This window comes from Sturnus vulgaris, chromosome 19 (assembly GCF_052056855.1).
Source record: "Sturnus vulgaris isolate bStuVul1 chromosome 19, bStuVul1.hap1, whole genome shotgun sequence".
Taxonomy (NCBI): domain Eukaryota; kingdom Metazoa; phylum Chordata; class Aves; order Passeriformes; family Sturnidae; genus Sturnus; species Sturnus vulgaris.
This window is the reverse complement of record NC_142261.1, coordinates 2,068,168-2,078,584: the sequence shown is the minus strand read 5'-3', so window position 1 is coordinate 2,078,584 and position 10,417 is coordinate 2,068,168. Positions and strand designations below refer to the sequence as shown.

Below are 10,417 nucleotides of genomic sequence, written 5' to 3'. Positions count from 1 at the left end.
AAAACACCACAACCTACAGGAGAGCAGCTCCTCCCTTCCCCAAACCAGGCTCCCCATCTGAGCAGGTAGATCAGGGCCATCCCTCTGCAGCCTCCCAGGTCCAAGGGGGATCCCCACCAAGCCACAGACTGCCAGCTCATTGATTTGACACTAATGAATTAACCCACAGCAGGAGGATCCTCTGCTCGTGCACCAGAGCAAGGGGGCTCAGAGCTCCCCAGTGGGAGCTTCTGGTGCTCTCTTGAGTCCCTCCATCCCTGTCCCTGCTGCTGCCAGCCACAGGCAGCTCCAGGAGGGGCTGGGTAGGGATGGTGTCTGTGGGGACACCCAGCAGTGGAGACACAGCAAGACAGGGAGTGTCAAAACCAAGCAGTGCTGTGGCCAAGCGTGGGGCTGAGCTCTCAACAAGGAACCCACTGGAGCAAAACCCACCTGTGCTGGCCTCACCTGGCCTCCTGCATCCCTGGGCTGCTCCCCCAGCCTAGGACAGGTGGGATGGGGATACGTGGCACTCTCTGCTCCTGCACAGAGTTGCGAACATTCCCCCATTTAGGAACGATGCCAAAGGACCCCACTGAGCAGGGGCTGAGGCTGCTGGAGCCCTGCAGCATCTCGGTGTCACCACTGTCACCCCAGCACCTTCACATCCTCCCGGCCCACAGCACTGTCCCCTCCTGCACACACTGCCCTGCCCAGCAGCTGCTGGGGAACATCTGCCCAACCATCAGCACTGAGCAACAAACCCCACAAGGGCTGAAACAGCCTCAGCAGTACCTTAGAACTCTTCTGCCACGCTCATGGCACAGTCTCAGGTGTTGCTGTGCTTTGGGCTCCTGGCCAGCCCCAGCCCCTCACCTCGCACACGTGGAGAACAGTGAAGTGAGAGGAGGACAAACACGGCTCCAGGGATGGCACTGAAGGCTGGGACAGGCTCTTCTCTCTCCATCCCACGGCTCTGGGTGCTGCCCACGCTGCTGGTGAGCGCTGTCTGTGGCTAACAGAGTGCCACCCAACCCGGCCCAGCCGGGCTGGAGACAAAGCAGCTCTGCAGCTCCTGGCTGGAGCCTGTGTCCCTTCCTGATGTCCCCACACCCAGCTGCAGGGTTGGCACGGGGTGCCCACGAGGTGAGAGACCCGAGTGCCACCCCAGTACCTGATCCCTGGTGTGCTGCACAGCCCCCAAGGCAGCAGCTCCAGGGCCCCTCTGGCCACGGCTCAGCCCTGCCTGGGTCACTGGCAGGGTCCCTGGTGGTCCCTGGTGCCACTCTGCCACCTCTGCAGCCACTGTCCAGCAGCAGCCAGCGCCTTCCTGGACATCTGGAGACACCAAGCAGCACACAGTATTGCTACTGTGCCAAGTGGGAACTTTATTCTTTGTTGTGGTTGGGGTTTTTTCCGCTATTTTTTTTCCGAATCAGCTAAGGAGGCGGCTTTGAAGATGGGTCAGATTTGGATAATTCTTTTTTTTCCCAGCAGAATCTGCAACATTTTAATAGCGTTTTGCCCAGACATCAGCTCTGTGAGTTTGTACAGCTCAGAGCCACGGAGACACCAGCAGCAATAACCTGGGAACGCAAAGACTTTCCACATCGCTTGTGCATTGTCTCGGATTTTTTTCTTTAAAAAAAAAAAAAAAAAAAAAAAAAAAGAACACAACAGAAAAGAGACAAACATTGATGAACATTTAAAAACCTGTACATTGTAAAAAAACAAAACAAACCCAACAGAAAAAAAAAACAAACAAAAACAAACCCCAAACAAACAACAAACACCATCATTCTCTTGCTTTGAAATCAGAATCAACCTGGGAACGTTGCAGGGGGAAAAGAAAGATCCATGGGGAAGGTGACGGCGCCTGAGCCCGCGGGGCTGCCGGAGGCTGCGGGGCTGGGCCGGGCTGGGGCTCCTCTAGCGTATAGAATGCAAAGCATTTAATACATTTTATTTTTTTTTTCTTTTTTTTTTTTTTTTTTTTTTGCCATTCGTTTTCCCCCCAGAGCGAGAAAGCAGAAGTGAATGAAAAAAAGTCTAATATTTTTGTTCTTTAACCATGTAACTGCAGATATGAGCCAACATCATGGAATGAAAAAAATAATGTAAAGTTGAGCATTCGTGTGTATCACAAAAATACAATAAAAACTTTTTTTTAACTTTTTTTAACTTTTTTTTTTTTTTTAAAGTTTCCTGTGAACTCCCTGCCACGCTGGCCTCCTGCCCACTCTGCCCCTGCCCTGGCCAGCTCGGAGGGCTCTGGAGAATCAACGTCTACAACCAGCAAAGGTGTGTGTAACGGGGGGCCCTGCAACCATGGCAAGATTTTTGTTTGGTTTTTTTTTTTTTTTTAAACTAAGTACATACATTCTCCTGACTCCCAGATAACTTGGATGGATCATTGTTACCTTTTTTTTTTTTTTAAACCCTTCCATACAATGGACAAATGCATCAAAGCCTGCATGTAAGAACAGAACCTCTTTTACAGCATGTAATACTGTGTTTTGTTTAAGTCCTTCCTTGCGTAAAATATTGACATAATTCACTGAAGGTATCAAAAATATACCCTGTAGACCAATACAATTTACAATTGCCTTTTCTCACCATTCAGAAAACAATGCACTTAAAGCAACCGAGCCCCTCGGTGGGCAGTGCGAGCCAGCCCGGGGACGTCCCTGCCCGCTCCGAGTGACCCGGGATCGCTTCCATCGAAGGGACCAGGATTATTTTGTGGTTTTTTGTTTTTTTTTAAGAAACAGCTCTTCACTCCCTCCCTTGCCCGCTCCTCCCAGCCACGTTCGAAGCGTGTCGTCGCGGGGCTGATACATCTTGTGACACGGGAATTCCGGGCACGCAGCCCTTGGATCAGCCAGGGAACCGACCTGGGGCGTTCTGTCCCGTTTTTCACTTCTCAACCGTTTTTTCGTGGTTTGTTGTTTTTTTTTTTTTTTCTCTCCTTTAAATCTTTTCTTTAACCCGCTCAAGGTTTTGCAATTCTGAGGCACATCCCCATGGCCGGGTCCGGGGGAAGCATCCCACGGCCCGCTGCCAACTCCGCAGGAACATCCCGCAGCGCCTCGCTCCGTGCCCTGGGACAGACACACGGCCCCGGGACGGACACACGGCCCCGGGACGGACACACGGCCCCGGGACAGACACACGGCCCCGGGATGGACACACGGCCGCTCACGGTCCCTCTCCAGCGCGGGGGTCACCGCCCAGCACGGCTGCCAAGATCGAAGATGGGTTCCTTGGGTTTTGTCTCGTTAAGGCTTTTTTTTTTTTTTTCTATATCAGACCGAAGAAGATGCAGAAATTTCCAGATGTTGAGAAAGAAAAAAAAAATAACCCAAACAAAATTTAAAAAAAAAAAAAAAAAGAAAAAGAAAAACAAAACCATCATCCCCACCAAATTGGCTGGTTGGGAAGGAAGGGGGGGGGGAAAAAAAATAAGGAAAAGGGAAAAATGAAATAGCTCTGCTCCTGCATCTTCGCTCGTGAGAGCCGGCGGGGCCGGGGTGGCGGGCGCTCGCCCCGGGTGTCCCGCTCGCCCCCCGTGCCCCGGGTTTGGTCGCCGTCTCCCTGCCCCTGGCTCCTCTCATTCACTGTCCGAAAGGGTTTCGTACTGGGAGCAGAGCAGGGGCTTGGGCTCCTCGTCCCAGGCGTGGTGCTGGCTGCCGGGCGTGCCCTGCGGCAGAGGGGCGCTGGGCGCTGCCGTCACCACCCCGCTGGGGAGCCGCATGGTCAGCGGGTTGTAGGGGAACGGCGTCGAACCTGCGAGGGACGAGCAGAGGAGAGTCAGCACCGGGGGTGGCTCTGCCCCTGTCCTCCTGTCCCCTTGTCTCCCGGTCCGCTTGTCCCCGTCCCCTTGTCCCCCCTGTCCCCCTTGTCCTCCTGTCCCTCTGTCCCCCTAGTCCCCTTGTCTCCCTATCCCCCTGTCCTCCGGTCCCCTTGTCCCCCGCCCTCCTGTCCTCTTGTCCACCTCTCCCCTTGTGCCCCTGTTCCCTGTCTCCTTGTCCCCCCGTCCTCCTGTTCCCTTATCCCCCCTGTCCCCCTTGTCCTCCTGTCCCCTGTCCCTCTGCCCTCCTGTCCCTTTGTTCCCCCAGCTCCCTTGTCTCCCTATCCCCCTGTCCCCTTGTCCTCCCGTCCTCCTGTCCCCTTGTCCCCCCTGTCCCCCTACCTGCGGATGACGGCCTATCCTCCCAGACGCGGTTGGTGAGGGGGGTCCTGCGGTTGCAGTCGCCCTCCGAGTGCACCGAGGACACCGAGGGTGGCCGCTCGCCCGAGGACAGACCCGGCGCCGGGGACTTGGCCTTGCGGCTGTTGGGTCTGGCAGCGATCTTTGGCTTCCCCCCTCCTGCTGCAAAGAGAGGCACCCGCTCGTCACCCGGCTCCTTGTGACAGGATTAGGGGCTTGGGGAGGGGGGTGAGGGTTCCCAGCGCTTCCCTTTTAGGAGCTTTGCAAAAATGGCTCGTGGCAGGAGAAAAGCTCACCCCGGCAGCGCGGCGGGGATGGCGATGGGGCAGGGGGACACAGCGGCCGCAGGAGGGTTCTGTCCCTCCTGGGCTGCTCCACTTTGTGGGTTGGTGCCACCAACTGTCCCCTGTAGGGACCTGGGGCAGGGCAGGCCATGTGGCTTTGGCTGTTTCCCTGCGGAATCTGCTCCTGAGCCGGGAGGAATGGAGCTCCGTGTGCCGCCCCACATGCACAGGCAGTGACCCCCCAGGAGCCCTGAACACACTCCCCATCCTCATGGTCTACATGGCCAGGATGGTCTTTTCATCCCTCCTTACAGCACAGTCCCTGGGGATGGATGTTTAGCCAGTTTTTCAAAGGTTTGAAGCCAGAAGGGCCTCTGTGGGGCAGGTGAGCCCAGGTAAACCACGGGGAGCTCCCCAAGGGGGGGCGGGGATGGATGGGCTCTGCATCCCACCCTGCCTGCCCAGCAGCAGGCAGCCTCCACCAGGCATGGGGAGGCACGGCTGGAAGAAGCTGCTGGTTTCATGCAGGAGCCAGAAACGCTTTTCTGCAAAAAGCTTTAGAGTGCCTGGTGTTAGCTGACCCAGAGAGGTGTGAGCTGACCTGGAGGAAGGTGCACCCAGGATGTACTCCTGAGCCAGGGGCTCTGTGCCTGCATTCCCGAGGGTGATCCCTGGCAGTGCTGCCATGCTCTGTGCAGGGCACTTGCATGAGGCACTCTGCCCTTGGGTGTGGGGGACAAATGCTTCCCCCACCCATCCCTGGTCTGCACCTCCCTCTCTTTTCTTAACTGGGGATTTGTGTAACCACCCTCTCATCTCTGCTCAAGTCTCCCCAAAGCTGAGCAGACCCTGTCATGGGGCTCTGCAAGCCCCACCAGGGCCCATGGAGCAGCTGACTCCAACCTCTCCTCTCTTATCATCCCCCAGGCATCACTTTTAGCTCCCTTTCCATCTCCCTCTTGCTCCAGCTGCTCCCAGATCCCATCCCAGGTTGAATTCTGCCCTGACACCCCCAGAGACTGAAGTGGGGAGGGAAATGCCACTCTGCCCTGTGTCCTCCACACCAGCCCTGCTCAGCACCACCTTCTGTTTTGGCAGCAGTGATCCCCCTGGGGGTTTATAGACAGTTGGGGCTGGCTATTTAAGTTTATGCTTTGATTTTTTGGGTGGGGAGATTTTCCACCCCCATAAACTTCTCTATTGTGTAAAAAAAAATATAGGAAAAGGAGATATTAAAAACCAACAAATAGGGAGAGGAGCAAGTCAGTGGTTTAGAGAAAGCAACAGCACCTTTGGAGACTATTAAATTAACATCAAACAGGATTAATCAGCAGATCCACAAAGCTCAAAGCTGGGGGAAGGGAGGGGAGAAAGAAAAACCAAAATGAACAAAAACGGGGAGGGGAGGAATAAATCCCCCTGTAAATGGGAAGATCAAAAGGCTGAGAATTAATAACACAGAGAGAGTGAAGGTGGAGAGGGCTGCAGACCTGGCAAGGAGCGCACGTCCTCGTTTCGTCCATCAGCAGGAGTTATGGGCATAGCAGCGGGCAGGCTTGCACTGGCATTCAGAGAGTTAAAAGCATTGGCACTGAGAGGTGAGCGCTCTTCCCACTGCTCGTCATATTTACCCATTAGGGCTTTCCTAATTATTGCCTCCAACCCCATGTTGGTACTGGAATTCTCTTGGACCGACTGGCTCCTACAACTGATTAGCCCTGGGAGATACGGGAGAGGGAGGAGAGAGGGGACGGGAGATGGGGGGGAGCCAAATGAGAAGAAAGATGGGGGGGACGGGGAAAGGGGGAGAAAGGAGACAAGGGAGAAGGGAAGAAACAAACAGTCAGCACATTCTCGCAAAGCAACAAACTTTGTCATCTTGTTCTTTAAAGCACTGCGATGCACCCGTCCTCCTCCTCCTCCTCCTCCCGCTCCATCCCGCCCCGGGGCTCGGCCGTGGGATGGATGGGACTCAACTCTGGGATCTGGGGTTTGGGAAGGTTCCCCGGGGGCTGGGGACAAGGTTTTTTCTCTGAGCCCCAGGGAGCATCTCCAAGGAGCAGGGGCTGTGTTGCCAACCCAGCCAGGCTCGGCATGGGGGCACGAGGAATTTGGATGTGGGGTCCATATGCACACACAGCAAAGGTCAGTGTGCCAGGGATTGGGAGGCTGGAGAGGTCTCCCATAAAGGAAGTCAGGGAAGGAAGAAGGAGTACCCCACAAAAACACTTGATGAGAAAGATGTGCCTGGATTTGGCCCTGGGGTGACAGGATGCAGGCAGCCCCCGGAGCTACACGGGGAGAGGGGAGCGTCCTGCTGTCCCTCCTCGTCCTGCTGTCCCTCCTCGTCCTGCTGTCCCTCCTCGTGCTCTCTGCAAGCCCCCTGCCCACTGCCCCTGCCCCCCTTTCTCCCCAGGCCGGGTTCCCACGGGGCCCAGGGCCCCCCGGGCTGCGGGACAGGATGCAGAGGCGAAGTGTCCGCGTGGATGTGAGTCTCAAGCCATGCAGTTATGGAGCAGCACCGCACAGGGACCAGAGGCTCAGCCACGCCACCCTCATTCCCGGGGTGGCAGTTACAGGGAACAAGCAAAGGGCAAAATATAGACACAAAACTGCCGGGCCCCCCAGCTGACCCCATCCTGGAGTGTTCGTTCTGGGATCCCTGCCCCTCTGCTGGGAAAGGGACAGAGCCCAGGTTCCCGTAAACCTGGTGTGAACATTTGTCTTGCTGTAAAAACAAGCAGGGTCTTTGCTGATCCCTTCTAGCCAAAGGCGACCCTCAAATCTTGTCTGCCAGGGTCCCTCAGGTCCTACCCTAGCAGCTGATGCCAGCTCACTTCTTCTCCCAAACTCATTTCCACTGGCAAGCAGCTCTATACCACCGGCCCTCCCACGGCACCAAACCCCTGCCCACAGCACCTCCTGCCCTTGGCTGTGGGAGACCTGCTCTTCTCCTACTTAAAACTAACAACCCGAAGGTATTTCTGCTGTAGGAGAGCATCAGTCCTTAATCAATTAAGTAGCAATTAGTATCCCTCAGTGGGGATTCACTCCATTGGTGAGCTCACCCAATGTCACAGCTTCCCACTGTCACTGCCCCTCGGGCTGGTGCTGGGCCTGAGCATTCCTCCAACTCCCAGGAAACACCTCCTCCTGCCCCAGCACCCCTCATCTCCCTTTTGGCCCTCAACATGGCCACTTTGCCCAGCATAGGGTGCTGCTATTGCCCCAGTTTGCTTTTGCAACTGGCTCCTGCATCCTGCCCAGCCCACGGTGACAGGGACCCCACTGCCCACCCTCACATTCCCCTTTGCCACTGTCCTGCCACCCAGCACAGACCACAGGGTCCCACCAAGGGCAGGGTGCTCTCTCCAGGTGTGAGGTCCACCTTGCTAAGATGGTTTAACCCTCTGATGGCATCACATGGCCAACCCTTGTTTGAGCTTTAACCTCTCCTCAAACTCTGCCAGGTTTTCCAAAGAATTACACTGCCCTTCCTCCAACCCAATAGCAGGGAGTTGTTGTGTGTCCCGAGGCTTCTGCCTCCCAGCAACTGTTACTCTTGGTCTTAAGGGAAAACAGAACGAAGGAGATGCTTAAATCTACTGAGCCTCCTGCTCTCCATAGCTGTAAGCCCTGTGGGAAATGAGGTACACGTTTGTGGGGAGTTACCTGCTCCAGTAATCGCTGGCATGTTGAAAATCTCTGTCCCAGGCTGCCCCACATCTGGAGAAAAACAAAGAAGCTCTTCAGTACAGACAGCAGCACATGCAGGTCAGTGGCCATGGCAGCCATGACAAGACTCCCACCTCTCTGTCACAGCACTCTTGACAGCAGCCCAGCTCCCCCAGACACAGGGGTGGGACTGTGGGTGCTTGCTTCAACTCCCAGTGCCTTTGGGAGATCCACAGTGAGCACCTTCACCAGGTGGGAAAGGGCAAAAAAGAAGAGCCCTGAAAGCCAGGGCAATGTCTGTGTGCTCAGTGCTGGCCTCCTTCCCTTCCTCCCTCCTGCCCTTGGGATTAAAAGCTCCATGAAGCCAAACCCTCTCTCCTGCCTATGTGATTTTCAAAGGCTCAATGCCCCCTATTGCATGGAGCAGGTCTGGGCAGTGGAGAGGGCAAGGAGGAGGAGAAGAAATGTTAAATCAATATTTTCCCTCTTAGCTGAGCTGTTTGACTTGGATATTGCTTTCCTTAGAATAACAGAAATTCTCATCAAATAAGAGGCGTATCCAATTTCTATATATTTTTTCTTGATAAGGGAAAGTGTGGAAGGTCAGGGGGTTCAGCCACTTGTCCCCAAAGGGGCATAACAATACTGTTGGCTCATGGTAACATCATCCAGGAGACGAGACAGCTCGGTCCCTCTTATCCGATGCAGCTGTTGTAAGATGGATTCAAATTGAATTAGTATTGACTGTATAATGCTGGGCTAAATTAAATTATGATCCTATCTACTCTATTAGCGGTTAATGAATGAATGGGCTGAATTTCTAATCTGAGCCAGCCTGGTTAGTTTGACAGAGCTTCACCAATATTGATGTAGGGCTTAAAGTAAGGTTGGGGGGAGATGCATCTCAAGGAGGAAGGATTCGGCTTGGCTGGCCAGTCATTAAAATATCAATTGCTCTTAAGTGTCCTCCATGCTCAGCTCATTATTTCCTTCCTACAGAGGTTATCTGGTTTGGGTGGGATTGACAGCCTCAGAGCACAGAGACCTGGCTGGGAAGTCTCCCACTGCCTCCCCAGATACACACAGTCAATATACAGTCAATGCTGGCACCAGTACACAGCACTCTAGGAAACACTTGGACCTTGTACTTCATGGAATCACAGAATATTCTGATTTGGAAGGGACCCTCAAAAACCATTGAGTCTGTCTACAGTGCAGACAGGGTTATCTGGGAGCTCCCAGCCCTTTAACACAGCAGCATCCATTCCCAAATCTCTGCTTCATGTGTCCTCGAGGTTTTTCCTCCCCTCGTGCCCTGCATTTGCCTCCCCACAGGTTCTTACTGTACTCCGTCTCGTTTTTGTTGGTCGTGCTGAGCTTCTTGATGATCTCCTGCTTCTTGGACTTCACCATGGCAGAGTTGCTTTCTGTCAGCTTGCTGAAGAAAGCTGGACGTTGAGTGTTGTTTCCTGGGGACTTGGACCCCATCCTGCAGAGCAAAACACCAATGGAAACCTCTGCAACATCCACTGCATGAAATCCTACCTAAAGAGCCTCTCCCCTCAGTGCAACTGCTGACAATCATCAGGCTGGCAGCTCCTGGGATCCTCAGCACCTCCAACCTCTCTCCCCACCCCAATGATAAATGTACTCCGTGGTATTGAGCAGCCGTGACAAATACACCCCCCTGGGACGGGACACAGCTTTGGGCAGCAAGGAAAGCAGCCCAGCCCAGGCCATGTGTGGGGACATCCCCATCCCCAGCAGCCCCCCGGCCGTACCTCTGGTCCATGGGCTCTCCCTCTCGGAACAGGACGGGGTACGGGGCGCTCTTGGCGTGCTCTGCTTCTCCCACGCCGTCTGGTGGAGACACGGGCTCGATACAGCTGTCCGGGCCCCCCGCCGCCGCCTTGCCCTGCTCCGGGGACCTGGGCAGCAAGGGGACATGCCGTCGGTTCACTGTGACAGCCCCCGTCCCTGGGCTTGGGAGGGGGAGGAGGATTCCTGCTGCTTTTCAGGGGCAGCTGGGCCACCCCAAACACAGCAGCCCAGGTGTCCCTGCTGGTGGCAGGGACACACGGATCCCTGTGGAGGGCTGCGACATCGACCTTTGAGAGACACTCTCTGTATTTGTGAACACACAGAGGCAGAACCTGCCTCCTCCCATCCTCCTTGTCAGGGCCACACAGGAGCTGGGTGGCTGCAGGAGGGGCTGGAGCTGGGGCAGCTCGGAGAGGATCACTACTGGCCCCTGATGCCTGCCCGTGGC

General features: G+C 55.1%; 1 protein-coding gene across 2 annotated transcripts in view; it reads right to left on the bottom strand.

The window, feature by feature from the left end:
• Positions 1–1,347: 1,347 nt before the first annotated feature.
• The window catches only part of NCOR2 (nuclear receptor corepressor 2), a 224,543-nt gene continuing 215,473 nt past the window's right edge, over positions 1,348–10,417 (bottom strand). For both annotated transcript variants that reach the window (XM_088176263.1, XM_088176264.1), the window contains exons 42-47: positions 9,930–10,076; positions 9,492–9,637; positions 8,146–8,199; positions 5,964–6,191; positions 4,172–4,351; positions 1,348–3,765 (exon numbers count right to left, since the gene is read on the bottom strand). In XM_088176263.1, the coding sequence (XP_088032389.1) occupies positions 3,590–3,765; positions 4,172–4,351; positions 5,964–6,191; positions 8,146–8,199; positions 9,492–9,637; positions 9,930–10,076 (931 nt within the window). In that variant the 3' untranslated portion in view covers positions 1,348–3,589. The remainder of the gene's footprint in view (positions 3,766–4,171; positions 4,352–5,963; positions 6,192–8,145; positions 8,200–9,491; positions 9,638–9,929; positions 10,077–10,417) is intronic.